The sequence below is a fragment of the Triticum aestivum genome, chromosome 7A (assembly GCF_018294505.1).
Source record: "Triticum aestivum cultivar Chinese Spring chromosome 7A, IWGSC CS RefSeq v2.1, whole genome shotgun sequence".
Classification (NCBI taxonomy): Eukaryota; Viridiplantae; Streptophyta; class Magnoliopsida; order Poales; family Poaceae; genus Triticum; species Triticum aestivum.
This window is the reverse complement of record NC_057812.1, coordinates 731,480,306-731,499,090: the sequence shown is the minus strand read 5'-3', so window position 1 is coordinate 731,499,090 and position 18,785 is coordinate 731,480,306. Positions and strand designations below refer to the sequence as shown.

General features: G+C 43.6%; 2 protein-coding genes across 2 annotated transcripts; both read left to right on the top strand.

The window, feature by feature from the left end:
* The first annotated feature begins 495 nt into the window (after nt 1-495).
* On the top strand, nt 496-3,455 carry LOC123147189 (uncharacterized). Its single transcript, XM_044566425.1, has 13 exons — nt 496-789; nt 874-996; nt 1,086-1,205; nt 1,347-1,427; nt 1,533-1,651; nt 1,757-1,858; nt 1,951-2,070; nt 2,170-2,223; nt 2,357-2,423; nt 2,508-2,561; nt 2,657-2,731; nt 2,808-2,837; nt 3,089-3,455. The coding sequence occupies exons 1-13, from the start codon at nt 574-576 to the stop codon at nt 3,182-3,184; spliced, it is 1,257 nt and encodes a 418-aa protein (XP_044422360.1). The 5' UTR covers nt 496-573; the 3' UTR covers nt 3,185-3,455.
* A 4,239-nt stretch (nt 3,456-7,694) lies between these two features.
* On the top strand, nt 7,695-16,858 carry LOC123153904 (DNA (cytosine-5)-methyltransferase CMT1-like). Its single transcript, XM_044572794.1, has 14 exons — nt 7,695-8,374; nt 12,925-13,030; nt 13,727-13,834; nt 14,122-14,256; nt 14,356-14,455; nt 14,725-14,894; nt 14,998-15,063; nt 15,154-15,390; nt 15,530-15,588; nt 15,661-15,727; nt 15,799-16,128; nt 16,201-16,269; nt 16,372-16,458; nt 16,553-16,858. The coding sequence occupies exons 1-14, from the start codon at nt 7,695-7,697 to the stop codon at nt 16,856-16,858; spliced, it is 2,520 nt and encodes an 839-aa protein (XP_044428729.1).
* Nucleotides 16,859-18,785: the final 1,927 nt, after the last annotated feature.

Genomic DNA, 18,785 nt, shown 5'->3' with positions numbered 1-18,785 from the left:
AGCACCAACATTGCCAACCATCGCTACAACAATTTCCACTGGCATGCCGACATGCGCCACCGTGCTGCACGTGTCACTGATCAACTTACGGGCCATAGGCTATTAGCTAGGCTTTTTAATTGAAAATAAAGGAAAAGATTTTAGGGAAAGATATTTATGGGAATCGACAAAACTAGGGGTCAGACAACTTTCCGTAAATTATACGATCATCCAATGAAACGATTTTTACGGGAAGTTTAATTGTTAGGGGAGCTATTGTAATAATTGCTCTAACTAAGCCAAACCATTGCAATCTAATAACTCTGTCGTAGTATATAACCCTATAAACTCTTGGTAGCCCTCAAACCAAATGCCGCGTTGATAGATCTCCTCCAGCAAACTTATCGATTCCTTCATTCCATCCAGTATATAAAATTTGTCGTTTTAATTGGGTGGAAGAGGTTTTCAGAGGGGCACGAGCCCACGTTTCCGTTGCTCGAACGAAACAAAGCTAGTATGCACTTGGGTCAGTGTAGAACTAGAAGTCAAACTTAGCCCTCTCAAGTATCAAATCCCAATGCATGCTTAGGCTCGATGTTAATTAAAAGTCTTCTCCTCGATTCCCCTAAACAAGTCAAGTCTTCTCTCCACACCCCCTACAAATCAAATCAGGTTCTTTCGTGTTATCTCTTGGATCTTGGTTCGCTACCCAGGATGAAAATGAAAGCAAGCCCGATTCTAACGACGTTGTTCGCGGCGGCGGTCGGGTTCTTCATCGGCGTTTCCTTTCCTGTGGACGTCACACCAAAGGTAACAAAAGCATTACTAGTTCTTTAACGGCTAGCTTTGCGGCTTGGCCATCACTAACTAGCTCTGAACGGATTATGCGTGCAGCTTCAGTGTGGCATACTCCCTTGGAGCAGCTGCTTCAGTCACAGCACCATGTTGGGCAGATTATGGGGAGCGCCGTTCAGGAACAGCAGCTCCCGCACCCCAAATGTGACAAGTTCGGCGCCGGTACATTGCATTTCTGAACTTTCTAAATGATCCAGTTGTATTTCGTCCCAGCTAAATGCATGGTCTCTTGATCAATCAATGGTTTGTAGAGTGTAGAGGTTGCAACAGCAACAAACACTGAAGAAGGGTCGGAGAGGCGGCTGCCGCCGGGGATTGTGGTCTCGGAGTCCGATCTTCACCTGCGCCGGCTCTGGGGATCCCCAACACAGGTCTTTCTTCCGTGTTTAGTTCCTTCTCTGAATCTGAATGAATTCATGCATGACATTGACTGCACTTTACCTTCACTCTGTCTGAAGTGATCATGTTTCATTTCTTCTTAAAACTTCATGGTTTGATCATGCAATGCGCAGGACAGCCCGGCCCGCAAGTACCTCCTCGCCCTCGCGGTCGGGTATGGCGAGAGAGCCAATGTCAACGCAACTGTCCACAAGGTAACAAGAACTAGCAAGAGGTTCCTCAAGCTAGCACTAGATTTTGAGATGTACAACTCTATGGTCATTAGTTGTCTGACCATGATCATCAAATGAGAAGTGTAGTTCTTGGACAACTTCGACATCGTGCTGTTCCACTATGACGGCCGCACAACTGAGTGGGATATAGAGTTCAAGTGGTCGAAGAAGGTCACTCATGTCAGTGCCAGGAAACAGACCAAATGGTAAAATAACTAACTATCTGTCAAAACATTACTAATTTCAGTCCTAAGTGAAAACAGGTGCACTGACAATCTTCAGGCTTTTTCCTGAAAATAACAACAATCAAGGTGGTTCGCTAAGAGGTTCCTGCACCCGAGCATCGTGGTGCCCTACGACTACGTGTTCGTGTGGGACGAGGACCTTGGCATTGACAACTTCGCCGCGGAACCGTATGTCCCTCTAGCTATATGATTTTCTCTGAACTCTGAATATGCATTGTGGATGATGATCAACAGGTAAGTTGTGGATGCATTGGTTGCAGGTACCTGGACATCGTGAGGAGGCATGGGCTGGAGATCTCGCAGCCGGGGCTGGACACGACCAATGGGCTGGCACCGACTTACTACATCACCGCCAGGAAAAACGGCAGCGAGATGCACAAGTAAGCATGTGCCTTCCATGATGATGCCTGGTACATTTCTAGGAAACATGTTTAGCACAGTCTGAACTTGGGTCGTGGTCTCTGTCATGCCATGAACAGGACAGATGCAGGAGGGGAGCATTGCTCGGACGTGCACAAGCGCCCGTGCAGCGGGTAATTCTAGTTAGTGAACTGAATTCTTCACTCCAGACTCATTTTGGTTTGCGACTTCTGATTTTGTTTGCGACGATCGACCTGTAGGATTGGTTGGGATTAATCAAGATGCGTGTGTATATTATGGATGCAGGTTCGTGGAGGTGATGGCGCCGGTCTTCTCTAGGGATGCTTGGAGATGCGTGTGGCATATGATCCAGGTGCACTTGCCGAGAAAATATGTTATTCCTACGATTGATATTTTTCACTTGTCTGATCTGAAATGAAGATCGAGTTGACTGCAGACTGACTTTGTCCATGCATGGGGTCTTGACTCCAATTTCTGGAGATGCGTCGATGTAAGCATAGTCAGATTATCTGAGCAGCGTTTGGAAACATAGATGTCTTTAAGAATAACTTTTTGCACCTTTACTCATCGGAATGAACTTGGCAGGACCCTGAAGAGCAGATCGGTGTCGTAGACGCGCAGTACTTGGTTCATCATGCCGTTCCCACGCTTGAAGGCCAGGTAATTCTCGACGGATTAAACTTCATGCTCGATCACTTAAGAGCTCTCCTCCATCTTCTTTTCTCTCATCTTTCAGGGTGAGAAAGAAAAAGGAGGCCGTTTGCAGGTATATGTATTTTTATAGTATTTATTTTGTATGTCCATAAAGCATGCTAACAATGAGTGCTAGTCATAGCTAACATATATATGGTCGTTAATGAAGAAGGCGTTATTGTATATGAGCGTTTGCATCTGTACTGATGTTCAAAGAAAATGAAGAAGGCGTTATTGTGTTTAATAATGTCGTCTGAGCAGCTTGAATTTGAAGGGCTTTCCAGTTATACCTTTAAAATAACTGTGTGTGTTACTTGTTGATAGGTAAAAGCACGTCAATATGAGGAGATGTTTGCCTTTCGCTCTAGGGTTTCCCGTGCGGACAACGAAGTTGCCAACAGAACATCAATACAGAACTAGTTTGAGCGATTACTTACCAGAGGATACAATATGGAAGTCAATAATTAAAAGTTTTGACTTTTTGAATAGAGAAGTATAAGATGCGGTAGGTGATAATACATTCGTTTTATATGTTTGGAATCATCAAATTTTTGTTGCTTATCAACACTAGTTCACGTGATAAATATATTCCTTTTCATTTTTCAACATTCGGTAGGAGTTTTGCCTTTATTCGCCATTTATTCATATCTTGATTGATTTCTAATGATGATAATTTTATTATTATTTTTCAGATATTTTTTATGTGAAGTGTTTTTTAACAGCACTCTATATAGGATATGTGTGGTGGAGTGATAGTTTTATCTGCTCACGGTAAATAGTTCTGTTACGAGCCTGAAGTGAGGCATACACGAGGGGAAAGGGATTTGGGGTGATGAGGCTTGAGGTGAGGAAGACGAGGGTGTAGAAATTGTAGGATGGCTACATGGCCGGTCCAGAGATTTCAGAGGCCCGGGGCGAAACTAGAACCCGATCCTAAGGGTGTTAACATAAACGTAGAAGAAATACGAAAAAATGTGATGAATTGTCGCCAAAGGAAATGTAATTGTTTCTCTTGTAAGTCTATTTCTTTACTAATATATCCAATTAAGATTAACCTAATTTTGGATCACAATACAGAAGCAGGTTCATCGTCAAGACTAGTAGATGATTTAAATGCCCATGATCACTTGCTTTGATATTTAAGGCCTCTAGTCCTATTCCTCCTTTGCAACTATGAGCATGTCGCCGACCTGAAAAAATTGACAACCCCAATAATACCTATGCATACACAGTACTGTATCTAATAAATCAACCATCAGTGGCTAGTTGTGACAGTGAAGATGCAATGTTGGTAATCATTTGTAAATTTTGATAGTCGCATGGGAGGCTGCGGCGTAGTTATCTCTGGCAGTCATGTACTCCTCCGACTCAGGACTGCTCTAACACTAGGCGGTGGTGCCATGCACGCAAAGGGGATGAATATCAATTGGCACGAACGGGGCGATCAGTTTCCCTCCCTTTTCGCGTCTGTTTGCATGGCTCTAGTGGATTAAGGAAGGAAAACATGAGATTTTTATTCATAACTACCCCTAATTAATCGTATTAAATAACTGCTACCTGTTTTTTTTAGGAAACTGCTACGTGTTTGTCAATCGTGCCTTTGCTGGCAAGGAAGGAAATTAGGATAACGTTTTATGGATCGTAGATCAAAGAAGAAAAATCGCGCATTAAGGAAGAAATCGTAGCAAAAAGGAAATAATGGATAAGAGGCAATACTTCAGCATTTTGGGGCCCCTCTGGCACCGGGCGGCCAGGGCAACCACCCTGTTCGCTCCTCCCCGGGCCTAGATGGCTAATGTTTTGTGTTATATTGATCTGTCCCTCGTAGGGGTATATATAGAATATATGGTGGGGTGAGATTTCGAGTACAAGACAAGTCGTAGTATATTTAAACTATTCTATATCTCTACTCTTTATCTCTACACAACTATACTTCTAACATTCCACCTCAGTCGCAGCGGGAGCGAAGCGGATATGAATGAATTTGAAGTCTAGCGCTTTTGCCGTCTTCTCAGTTGTGCCATCATCAACTGCATCTCTCGTGGGCCGGCACCTAGTGCGGTGACTACGTCCCCTTCTGGTGCCTTCCTCCTCTCTCCTCTGTTCCCTCCCGTGGTCACAGCGGGAGAGACGTGGACGCTAGTGACGACATAGATGTTGCGCCTGGAGTTATCGCCGATGAGTAACTGTAGACGTAACCATGTATGTCGATGTTGAGGTAGCCAATCATGATATAGCCATGATCGATGATGTAGTCGTCGTAGATGATGAAGCCGCACAAAGCCGGACGCACAAAAAAATGTGCAATGTGTATGACAGAGCTTCAATCATGTGGTCGACATTTTACACATGAAGAGGTACCATCGAGGACGACATTTTGCACCTTGCGAGGTATCGTGGCTGGCGTCTTGTGGAAGTCATAGGACGTGGTTGTAGGTGAGACCACAATTTTGTGCCAAGACTGAAGGAAGCCCACCGAGCAAACAAAAGTTTTGCTAGGACCATGTACGCGGTTGTAGTGGCTTTCGCAAAAGTGATGCCGGTGTGTTGATGCAGGCTTAGTCGTTGGACGCGGTCAATGCCGTTGTCGGTGTCATGTGCGTCTTGCAGTACTACTGTCAGAGGACGCGTGTCCCCTTGTAGGTTGTAGAGGCGACGGCGGTATGTTCACGAGGGTGTTGGTGAAAACCACATTCATGTAGACCTTGGCAATGAAGTGTCGGTAATGGTGTTGCAGCGGCATGTCGACGATGATGCGTCGCTTGAAGGTGTCCATGTCGTTGTTGTGTCGTGCCGGAGAAGTCAATGAAGAATTGCATCTCCTTCCACACGGATCTGGCGTGTGGGCGATGCATATTGATGTCGCTTCTGGATGATGTGCTCGACGAACATATTTTTTCTGAGCGCAATATAGTCGTACAACTTGATGTCGTGGCGCGTGATGGACGCTTTGGCTAGATGTAGAGGTGTTGTTGCAAATGCAGGTGCAGGCGCAAATCGGCATAACTCGATGCAGAATATGGTGTAGCTCGGCTCGACGAAGATTTGGTGCATCACATCGCACGAGACGCTGGAATCGGCGAGTTCGAAAATTGGCCCTCCCGTGATCGGAGTGGTGCACCTGTGCGGGTCCAGGACAAGCCACTCGTGACTTCTAGAGTAGGCTGGAGGGTGCAGTTTTTTTTTTTGAATTGTTTGGATTGCTTATTACATGTGTCACGTGATAGCAGAGGGTGCAACTGGTAGCTGATGTCGTTTACTGCATACTTGTAGGGAGCCATGCGAGAGTTGGAATTCCTCCCATGATCTGCACGCGTTGCCGATCGGTGTCGCCCTGCCGCGCGGGTGCTGCTCGTATTCCCGCGCGCAGCTCGTCAATCTGCTCGGAGAAGCTTGTGGTGTTGCGGCTAGATCAAGTCTGCGACGTCGGCGCCTCTGTGATCACTGGATTTTTGAGGATCAAAGGGTGTATTTGGTGGCTAAAGAAATTCGACTAAATTTGGTTCTAAACTAATCTAAAGGACCAATCTAGTCTTTGATCAGATTGGGTGCCGCGTCCCTGGGAGAGAAGATTAATCACCCCGAAGGCGGTGCGTTACGAAAGTGGTAGAAGGCCGATCGGCATCGTTGGACAAACAAATCTAATACCGATATATATCAACACCACCCTCACGTCTATACTTATTTAGTTTTTAGACGTGAGATTTATGTAGGCTGTAGAAACTTTTTTTAATATACTATGTTGTCAGGGTCTTGAACTAGACCGCTTGGCTCAGATACCACATCCAATTCATCCTCCAACTTGTTGCTTCATCAGTTCAGACTTTTAGATGAGTTGGATGAAGCATGAATTCAATATGCTATCCGACCCAAAAGGTTTTGAGTTAAATACCCTGCTGATGTAGTATTGAAAAACAAATGGCCCGCCGCCACTTCCCGAGCTGCCGCCAAGTCCTCCTGCGCCGCGCAATCCGCCCACCTTGGAGCACCACCACACACGAGAGGGGGAGGGGCGGGCAAGGAGGCACTCGAAGGGGACCCCTCGTCTGAAGGCGCGAATAGAGTAGAGGCCGAAGGTGGGGGGAAGGGCACACTCGTCACAGGCAGGATCGGGTCGTGAGGAACAAGCGAGTCGCCATAAGCCTACATCCCAGTAAACGAAAAGAAAAGCCGACTTGTAACACAAGCATTGAATTCTCCTTTCAGATCGGCATTGAGCTTGACGATGTGGGACCTGCTCAAATGTGTGCTATTTTATTTTATTTTTTGAAATAAGAGGCAAAAAGTTTGCTATTTTCATTGAATAAAGAAAATTTTAGACAAATAGCCGCACAGCGGGGAACAAAGAACTACTCTCGTGGCATTATAATACTCGAGTGGATGGCACCTGCCATAGCCCAAAGACGGGCCTCCTCTTTCATCTTCACGACGACCATCATTGTTGTAACGGCAGTGTTGCGAAAGACCCTTGCGTTGTGAAGGAACCAGGCCTGGCACGTGTAAAGTCGGCGTGACACAGATTTACCAAGTTTAAGGCCTATTTCCGATCGTCGATTGGGTCGTAGTCTAGTCGGTTGGAGTGTATCCTACCTAGCGAGCAGCTATACTTTCCATATGATCGTTTGAGCGGTATCGATCCGACGGCTGGGATTTCCTTGCGCGCTTCTTTAATCAAGTCCGAAACGCGCCTTTTCTCTCGACGCGTTGGAGGCGGTGGCGAGGTAAACTTACCAAGTTGAAGGAATTAGGGGCGTATTTCCGATCAGCTAGCAGCTCTCTCTCTCTCTCTCTCTCTATATATATATATATATATATATATATATATATATATCTTGCCCAATGCGCTAGACAAAAATCCTCGCAGCCAAATCGATCCAAGTTTCCCCCCGCAAAACCAAAGCAAAGCGCTCGTGCCGATCGAGGAATAGCAATGGCGGCGGCGGCGGCACCGGCAGCGAACTGGCGTACCACCGGGGAGGGTCTCGTTCTGCAGACGGCCAGGGCGGTGGCGGCAGAGCACAAGGTCCCGCTGGACGTGGTTCTCAGAGGGAGCTTCGCGGACGCCGTGGACGGACCACAAGGCTTCCTCGGCCTCCATGCCGCGGAAGACGACGTGATCGTTCACGATCAAGCCACGGGAAAGGATTTCATCAAGTTCAGCAACTTCCAAAAGTTCCAAGAGGCTTGTGGGGTGGGCCAAGGCCAACGGCAGGCAGGCGCCCAGCTCGTGGTGGTGGTCATGCCGTATGCGGATCTTACCTCGTGCAACCTTCTGCAAGGTTTGGACATGGCAGCTCCGCACTATGGCTATGCAAAGATGTACGTAGCTAACCTGGATATGCTGCTCTGGAAGCAGAGAGCTTTCATGGCTCTAAAGGATGAACTGGCCAAGTGCCGCAGCCTGATCACTCAATTGGAGGTGGCCGCGAACCTGGGAAAATCTCAACTTCACCCATTTCCAGAACGGGCCCAAGTCCTTAAGCTAGAGGAGCAGAGCGAATTCAGGAGGAAGTTGATGGATGCAAGGCGAAGGATCCAGGACGCACTTGACAAGGCAAGACTAGAGGTTCAGCTTATCACGCAGGAGCTACAGGCCAACCCTTGTTGGATGTGGGGTCTGATCCCATCCACACTAGCTAGATATATGCATGGTCACAAATTATTAGTCTCCTCGTGTCCCCATTATAGAGCATCAGGGATTGTCTTCTCTCGTCTATTTTTACATATCATTTGTGTTATTTCGATTATCCATTCACATTTTTCTAGTCATGTGTATACAGTGAGACATATTGTCTACTCTATATATAAGGTGAAACATATATTACTCTTCATCTGCTCATGTGCAGCTGTTAAAGTATCTCATGCATTGCTTCCGAACTATCGCCACACCCTGTCTGGCGCACGAATATGACTCCACCGCACTCATGCTGACGCTGTCCATGATGTTAATAGCATTCGTGCACCGTGGTTTTTTTTTTTTTTTTTTTTTGAGAACGGTCAGACAGCTTCGAGCAGACAAAGCAAGGTGGTTGCAATATTGTCTAGCGGGTAATCTGCTTGGAAATGAAAGCAATGGAACTCATTGTGATACCTTGGAATCGCTTCGGATTGCTCCAGACGCTGATTTACCACACGCCACCACTTGCCCCAGCATACGGGATGAGATAACATAACAGATTGGACCGCGCGGTGGCTTTGAAACATCACGATGAGGAGTTGGTAATGGCATTCAGGAGAAAATGTCCATCATAGCTGACAACACATATCGGTTACATTGATAATCATTCAGAACTGACCTTTTCTTTCGCTTCTTTCTCATTTATATGCATTTACTTTTTTGAAATTATCCCAAGGGCATGCAGCAATCGACCACATAAAGTTGATTTCCCAGAATCAAGATGACCAACCCAGCATTAGATTCCAATTCGACTTATTCATAAAGGTATGTAGGGTCCAAAACCAAGGAAATACCTTGAAAGAAAAACACTGGATCAGCAACTATATAACGCACAGGTGGTTACTTATAATAGCGAGATTTAGTTGTCTGTGAAACAGAATTTGGCTTCTTAATCTTGGCTTTACTCTTTTTTGTCTTCCTCTCTTATTTCCAAAACAAGAGTTTTATCCTGACCATCAGCAGCAACGCTGCTACTGCTTATACCAACTTCATCTAACTTCACCGATGAACTCGGGTCTGAATTTCTGTCCCTCTCAGTTACAGGATCATCATCACCCATTACCTTCTTTACGGTGATATCAACGAAATCTACAGATGGAGCCTCTGTGTCAATTGTTACGATCCGAGTAAATATGCGACACCAGAAAGCAACAAATAATTCGAGAAAAATGTAGTTTGGAAAGTAACATCAGTTTAGAGTATTGAAGCAGACTAGCAAATGTAATATTCGATGACAGCTCTCCCTTTATCAGACCAACATACTCACTGGTTTTTCCTACAGATATAAGAATAATCAAGTCCTTTTTAACTAAAAAAGTTGCACATGAGCTTGCAAAAAAATATTACTAGAACTAAATTCTTAGATGCGTCCTTTTAGGCAATCCAACAAATAAGTAGAAATGCAGTGCAAAGGCTACCCCTTCTCAAATGTCTGGATGATTTTAAGCCTGTAGAGACCATGTCATCACGAGATGATATATCAAACTTGAAAGGCACTGTCAAGCGTCAATATCATACTAATGTAGTCATATTTCAGTTACCTCCGCTCTTAAATTTAGTTTACAAATACCCAGGGAACCGAACAATAATTAACCAAAGCAATACAAACTTTCGTACTAGAGTCAAGTACTAACTCTAGGAACAAAAATGCAGCAACAATAGATTGCCTATTATAAGCTTATTAACCTAATTGTAAATGGACGTCCAAGATGCAAAGCCCTTCACAATTACTATGGACTTTGAGTTTGCTTGCAAGTTTAGTTATTGTCTTAACCTTCCACAATCGAAAAGATTGTTGGCAGTTGCATAGTGGTAGCTGTATATTGTGAATCCTTCATACCTCTCGTGCTCTCAATTTCAATCTTTTTTGAACGCTTTACTAACAAATATGGTCCTGTAGGGCAGAGTATCAACTCCCAAACCTTATTGTGGGAGCTATTACAAAAGAAAGACTGTGTGGCACATTTGATAACGGGATCACTGCTGAAAAGGTAATCCTCTTAAGCACACATTTCTACTTGATTTCCAGATGAAAAACGAACCCAAGGTGTATGCGATGTTGAGAGTTTGACGATGAGGGTTAGGTCGGGTGCTTTTATGGCTTGTTGTGCACACCAAGGGTTCGGGGAAGGCTCTTTGTTGGGGAGCTCCTGTTCAGCGCTTCAGGAGCCAGGAAAGCTCTGTGGCGCCCACGAACCGGCGTTGGTGAGCTAGCCCATGTACTAGTTCACATTTGAGGGAAAAAAGAGAAAAAAATCACAAATAAAAGAAAAAGAAACTCGTGAATTCATAAAAATTCAAGGATTTCAAAAAATATTGCATGAACTTGAAAAAAAGTTCTTCAATTTTTTAAAAGATCATTGAATTTGAAAAAAAGGTCATAATTTTTGATTTTTTATCGATTTTTTAAAAAAATTATTGAATCTGAAAAAAGTTCAATGATTTTGAAAATTTTCACCGATTTTGGAAAAAAAGTTCATTGATTTTGCAGAATTTCTGTAAAAATCATCGATTTTAAATAAAGATCATTGATTCTGAATGAAGTTGGTCAATTCTATAAACAGTTTACGAAATTGAAAAGGGTCTGTCTAGAACTCAGTCTCAGACAAGTGAGGTCAGCGTAGTTGTTTTGCTGTAAACGGCATGGCTAGAAGCTACAACCGACGATGAAAAATGTTGCGACGGTTTTGCAAGCAATGACAATTGATGCAGCAACCGGCGTGATTAAAATGCTACAACCGTCAATGTCGTATGTTACAACCAGTGAGACGATGTGCTACAATCGATGAGGGGCAATATGCTACAACCAACAAGATGGATGCTGCAATTGGTAGGAAAAAAACTTGCAAACGTTGAGACTGATTTTTAGCAAGCCCGAATTGAAAAAGTTCTTCACTTTTCTTTAAGAAAAATACCGATTTTGGAAAACGTTCACGAAGAATTTAAGTTAAGAAAAAAGAAAAGGAAAAAAATAGCTAAACGGGCAGGCCCAGCTTGGAGGGCTCCAAGTGCCCGTTTGCAAAATGCACAGTAACATGTGCCTCAAGCACCAAATAGGATCCGCCTCATTGTTGTTCGCACCAGGTGTTTGGGGTAAGGCTCTTTTGTTGGGCTGTTTTGGCTAAATGCATTATGGGCACCAACGAAAAATTACTAGCGTAAGGCAGGCCGAACTACTCTCAGTCTCAGTCTCAGTCTCAGGCTAAAAACTTGAAACCTGAGCACATACATACATACTCCGGGTTGGAAATGAAAGCCCGAGTATGAAGCCCGGTCTGACCCATGATTTTTGGGCTGGATGCCTGGCCGGTCTGCCCATGCCGCATGCCGCATGGATTGCAGGAGGCTTTGTTCATTTCATCCTTTGCGGGGGAGGGACAATCAATGCAACTCAAATCATCGGTGGCGAACGTCCACAAACTAAAGAAGTTTTCGCCCTCTCCCTCCGCCCGCGTTTTCGGAATTCGAAATTGAAATCACGCACGGTACAACATACCCCCTCCGTTTCAAAATAGATGACTCAATTTTCTACTAGCTTTGTACTAAAGTTAGTATAAAGTTGAGTCATCTATTTTGAAACGGAGCGTACGCGCGCAGGCGCAACAAGAGAGGAGGGCAAAAGCCAGGCAAGGCAAGCACTTAAAGTTGGGGATGAGGCCAAGCTTGTGGCGTTTTTCGTGGAAACGGCAATACCGCCTGGCAGCATCAGCATGTGAGGAGAGGAGGATCAGCGTCAGCGGGGGAGGATTAATCAACGCAACGCAATCATCGGTGGGGAAGGCAACGCAGCGCGTGCGATGGACGCGGAACCATATTTGGGCGCCCTCCCTCCGCCCGCGTTTTCGAAATTCAAAATTCAAAAACTGAAACCACGCACGGGCACGGCACCTACGTACCTCTTATCTTTCCCCGTACGCGCGCAAGCGCAGCAGCAGGAAGGAGGAAGGAGGAGGAGAGGCAAGGCAAAGTGAGTTAAAGGCAGAAGAGGAGGAGAAAGTGTTGGCGTTTTTCCTCGAAACGGTCAGGCAGCGTCAGCATGTGAGGAGCGAGGGTGAGGCCACCATCAGCTCGCGCCGCCGCCCTCTTCCAGACCGAGGCGCGCCACCTCCACGCCGCTGCGCTACAGACAGCCGGACGCCGACGCACAGGTACAGCAAAACCAAGGTACGTGTGTCGTCGGTCAGTCTCTGTCTCAGTCTCAGACTCTCAGCACTTAGATCGGTGGTACGCATATTAATTATGTTCCTTCCTGCATCGGAAGTGAGTCTGACTGAAGAAAATCCTTCAACTTTCTGCTGCAAGGTTCTCACCATTCGCGCACTACGGGGTATGCATCTCTGAATCGATTCTCATCATTCCCTCTACTCACCCGGTTGTAATCATGTCAAAGACTCAAAGGGAGGGAGCTCATTCATTTGCGCTGCCTGTTTTCAAAATGTACTCTATATGTAAACCTGAACTGGACTTCATTCCATATGTACAGCAGCTTTCCATATTGGGAAGGGGAGCAGATTAGTGCCCGGTGCCACTACACTTCTGCTTCTGTCGACAATGTCATATTCAATCTCAATGACGATGTCTTCATCAAGGTCAACCATTAGTTGCTACTGCATCCGAAGAATGAGTGATTGCTTAGTTCGTGGTATGCTTTATTTCGGTGCATTATTGCTTTTTAATTGATCGACTGCCATTATTTCTGGATGCTAAGTTGATAACTGATGAAATGCTCTGCTCCTTCTTGTTTCTGGCATGCTGTTTACTTCCAGAACTTCAATTTGGAGATATTATTGTACTATATGTATACTGAAAGTTTGCATGTAAACTAGTTAAATCATGTTCGATGATGAAGATTAAAGACGTACCTAAATCAATTTCTGGATTTAATGATTGATGATTGTCGAGGTCCTAGGTTCCTTCTATTTTAATTGATTGCCATTAATTTCTTAGCTAGAGGGTTAATTCCTACAGTATTGGACATATACAGCACATGCGCCATTTCTGTTATGCTAACTCTTGAAATGCTCTGCTCCCTGTTATTTCTGGAATGCTGATGCTGCTAACTGCCAAACATTCAGTTTGGAGGTATTGTTGCATATATAATAATTAAATTATGTCCAATGCTGGAAATAAAAAACGTATGGAGATGATTAATTCAGCAGCACATGTTGCCTTTTTTTTGTCACACAAACTGTTGAATGTGGTGCTGCTTTCTGTTTCTGGCATGCTGTTAACCTTCAGACATCCACCAAGTTTGCTAATTATGTTGTTATTTTGAGTGGCTGCAGGCTGGTCCCGATGAAGAGAGTTACATTGGCCGTATTACAGAGTTTTTTCAAGGTAGAGATGACAGATCATACTTCACATGCCGTTGGTTTTTCCTTGCGGAGGATACGGTATGTATTATGAAGGTGTTTTCCTTTTTAAAAGGCAATTGAGCACGTGCCTAAGACAAATGCATTGCACAATAGAATGCAACTTGCATAATATTTTTAACTTTTCTTTTAGCTGTTGCATTTTCAACCTTGCACAACATTTTTATCCTGAATTTCTGGCTTTTCTTTCCTTGGAGTGAATTAACAGGATAAAAATAATGCATTGTTTCAGAAATAAAGCCCACAACGTACCAACTAACAGTCATATTACTCCACGCACGCACTGAGTTCATCAGTTTAACTTGCAGGTCATCTCACCGAAGCTGCTTAAGGTCCATGATCATCAACATAATGATAGGCGTGTTTTCCTTTCAGAGGAAAAGAATGACAACATGATTGAGTCAATAATTTGTAAACTGAACATAATTTATGTTGCCCCAAATGTAAGTGATTTTTTCTTTCAAGTTAAAGTAGGCTTATTACATACTACTTGTCAGGTTTGTGTTGATCTTTTATATTTCTGTTTTGTCAAACAACTACAGGAGATACCACAGGCAAAAGATCGGTTAATATCAAATTCTGATTACTATTATGATATGTCTTACTCGGTGGCATGTTCCACATTTGCAAATTTGCCAGCAGGTAATAATTTATAGGTGTATTTTGTTTCTGTTGGAATCTTCACATGTCTTGCTCGGTGATGCCTGTAGGCAACTTATTTAATTAAACAACACAGTGGACTTGGATAGTATATTGTTGTGATACTGAACTGTCTTACACTATAATGGTACATATCTGTACTGATTTTAATACATCTCAGAGGTACATTTCACAAACTAAAATGCATTCATCAACAATTGCACTACCATGATATTTCTTGTCATGTTTATTGATGAGTTATTTTGTTGTAGAAAATGATGATGCAGAAGACAGTGATGCAACTTCAAATATATCTTGTGAAGAGGGGAAACCAGTGGCTGATCTTGTGACATACAGTCTGCTCGATCTATATTCAGGGTGTGGGGCTATGTCAACAGGGCTCTGCCTTGGTGCAGAATTGGCTGGCATAAAACTAGAAACTGTATGTGTTGTGATTTGTACGTCGTAGCGCTGTAGCTTTTTTCGAAAAGGCGTAGCACTGTAGCTGACCCTATAATTGACAGTGTTAAGGTTCTCTTGTGCAGATATGGGCTGTGGACATGAACTCACATGCTTGTGAGAGCCTAAAGCATAACCACCCTTCAACACAGGTAGTTAAAATTGGCAAAGTGCCACTGATTGCATTCCCTTTTTCATCAACCAGAGATATTGACTTGTACGCCTTTCCCCTCTAACTGTAGGTACGAAATGAGAAGGCTGAAGATTTCCTATCCCTCCTTCAACAGTGGAATGCACTCTGTAAGAAATATGTCATCCACGGCAGCAATTCTTTGGGCTCTGATCTAGCTCAGGCATCAAACGATGATGGAAATGATGAAAACGAATCTCTACCAAAGGATGTATTTGAGGTAGAGAGGCTTGTTGATATATGCTATGGCGATCCAAATAAGACTGGAAAAAATGGCTTATGGTTTAAGGTACTGCAGACTTGATTACATATCTGTGCAATTCCTTTAGATTTCAGAGTTACTTATGTTCCTGTCTGTATTATTCTACGCTTGCTACCATGGACATGAGTATATGATTTTTGTCTAAAGAGAAGGATTATTTAAATAGGTTCGGTGGAAAAAATATGATGCTAGTCAAGATACATGGGAGCCAATTGATGGTCTGAGGTTGGCATCTTTTTTATTACATTTGTCTCTTTAATTTTCATCAGTGGTTTCTCATCCTTGTTTGCATTTCAGCTATTCCTATGAGTGCATTAAAGAATTTGTTCAGAGTGGATATAGGGATTCCATTCTGCCTTTGCCTGTAAGATTATATCCCTCCTTGTTCCATTTGTGCTAGTTTTATTGTGGCATCTAATTGTGTATTTTCCGAAGGGCTCTGTGGATCTTATTTGTGGGGGTCCTCCCTGCCAAGGCGTTAGTGGATTCAACAGATTCAGAAAGCCTGATGATCCGCTGACGGATGAAAAGAACAAGCAATTGGTTGTCTTTATGGATATTGTGAAATATCTGCGACCTAAATATGTTCTTATGGAGAACGTTGTAGACATCTTGAAATTTGCAGATGGGTTCCTCGGCCACTATGCATTGAGTCGCCTTGTCTCTATGAACTACCAGGCCAGGCTTGGGGTGATGGTTGCGGGTTGTTATGGGCTGCCGCAGTTTAGGATGAGGGCATTTATCTGGGGAGCTCTTCCTTCCATGGTTTGTGTCCTTTCTGTGCTCATTTTTACCTTGTGACACTACTGCCATATGAAGGTACATCTGGCTATGTAGGTTCTTCCGAAATTCCCACTTCCCACCCATGATGTTATTAAGCGAGGACTAGTGCCAAATGCATTTTTGGTACGAAAATACATCACAGGCCACTATGTTATTTACTATCATTTCTCTCGAACACTATAATGATTGTTACTTTATCTTACTAAAATGATGTTCTGTCCTCAGCGGTGTCTCGTTGCTTATGAGGAAACAGCAAATAAATACTTGAAAAAAGCTCTTGTCCTCGAAGATGCAATATCTGATTTACAGGAGGTTGGCAATGATTGTTTTCCTCCCATATTCATTTATTTCTGGAACGCTGCTTGAACTTTTGTGATGTTTGTATGAATTGTATTGTTTTCTACAGGTTCAAAACAATCAGCCTAATGATGTCATGGAGTATGGCAGTGACCCCAAAACAGAGTTCCAACGCTATATCCGGCTTAGCAGTAAAGGTGTGACCAGGGAGTTAATGTCAGCAAGCAGTCCCGTTGGGTCATATACCTGCGCAAGGAGCTGCCCATACATTGTCATCTGTTATGAAACACTCACCTGTCCAATTCTTCAAACATTTGTCAACGTTTGTAAATTCATAATTAAGTTCAGTTATTCCCCCATTGTGTACCTGTCTATTCCTTCAAGTTCAGATACTGAGATGGATGATTCTGAATAAACACCTATCATAATGAGTTATGTCTGTATGTCAACAAATGTCTTCTGTGTTTGTTTTCCTTCAAGAACTCGCTATCTGATGATTCTGTAGTATATCAGAGTAAGTATATATTTTTCACTTTTTGTGTTTTTTTCGTGTAGTGCGATATGATTTCAGAAGTTTCTAGGTACACAGCAGGTTGCAATATATATATTTTTCCACTTTAGGTGATATTTTTTCAGTGTAGTGTTGGATACGTTTCTGATGTTTAATTTGGTACACAGCAGGTTGCATATCTTGATGCTACTTGTGAAGGGACAACCTGAATCTTGCAAGTTCAGGTTTCAGCCTACTTGTCTGAAGATGACACCCCCCCTGCACACGAAGACCCAACACTGGCTGCTACAGTAAGGCCGCGTTCGAACTCCCTCCGCTCCGCGGCTCCGCGCCGGAGCGGAGTGGCTTGCTAGGTATAATACGCAGAGCTGCTAAAAGGGCGCTCCGCCGGCTCCGCTCCGCGGAGAGCGGCCGAACAGGCCCTAAGTTACAACCACCCTTTTCTTATAATGTGTCTTTTTCTGTACAGTTTTGGTTTGTCAATCAATACTAGCATACTCTTCTTTGCTATAAACGGTTGCGTTGGCAATTTTCATGAGCCTATAATAAAATTTGTAATCCTGATTGATAACAGAATCAGTGTGATGGAAACATAGTAAGTAAAAAATGGCCCTCTATATATGATTTTCTACATATATTGTGACTCAATATCCGATGATTCTGTAGCGTATCAGAATAGATACATAGTTTCCACTGAGATGTTGATTTGTTCATGTGCTTGAACAAAATTTCAGAAATTTCAGGCACACAATAGGCTGCAGCTCTTAATGCTACTTCTCATTCTCAAGGACCACCTCAATCTATTTCACTGAAGTGTGAAATATTTCTTGCCTCGCTGAAGGCACCTGTACTGTGGAGAAGGTATAAAAAATTATTTGTGTAAGAATATATACCGCTCTACCCAAGATAATCATTTCTTCAGTCATGGATATATATACCGGAGCGTCCTTCGAAAGAGAATCATCATCCTTGGTGTCTTCACCTTTAGGTAGCAAGTAGCAACTCGTTACAGTGGCACATAGCGGAGGAGGCATCAGGCTGTCGCCCGGTGAGGCCGTGCCACTGAATATGTTCACGAGCCTGTAATAGAACTGTAATATTACTTTGAAATGAAATCAGTGAGATTCATCAAGATGGAGCCTTACTGTGTCTGTCTGTATGCTAACAGCTGTGCTCTTCAAGCTACTCCTACCAGTCTTGCCAGTTCAGGTTTCAGCCCGCTCTTCTGAAGATGACACTTCCCTGGACATCAAATCCATCGTCCGGTCACATAGTACATGAAGTAAAATATATATAAGATTCCATATAATTGAAAATGTAAAACCAATTTCGTTGTATGTTTGAACTGCTTCCTTTTACATTTGTTCGTTTAACATGGATGTGCAGCCGCCCTTATAGCTCCTTTTTTTTTCTTTTCGAAAAGGGGGTTTCCCCGGCCTCTGCATCAGAGCGATGCATACGGCCATCTTATTAACCAAATAACAAAAAGTGCCAACAAGGTTCCACAGTCTCCAGATAAAAAAGAAAAAGATAAATGCAGCTCACACAAGAGCGATGGACGGCTAGATGCACAAACTAGCCCGAAAAAGATGCCACAACCGGCTGGCTAACAATAGATAGGTAAACTAATTTGCTATCCTATTACATGACCGCCATCCAAACCGGTTGAAGATATCCCGAGCTACCATCTCCCAACGGATAGATCCAGTAACCAAATGCTCCCTGGCCTCCATCGGAGTGAGTAGCGACCAAGAACGGATCAATGCCGTAGCTCGGAAAATAACCAGAAGATATCGCAGCATCGTGAAGCTTGGCCGCCCTCATAGCGCAC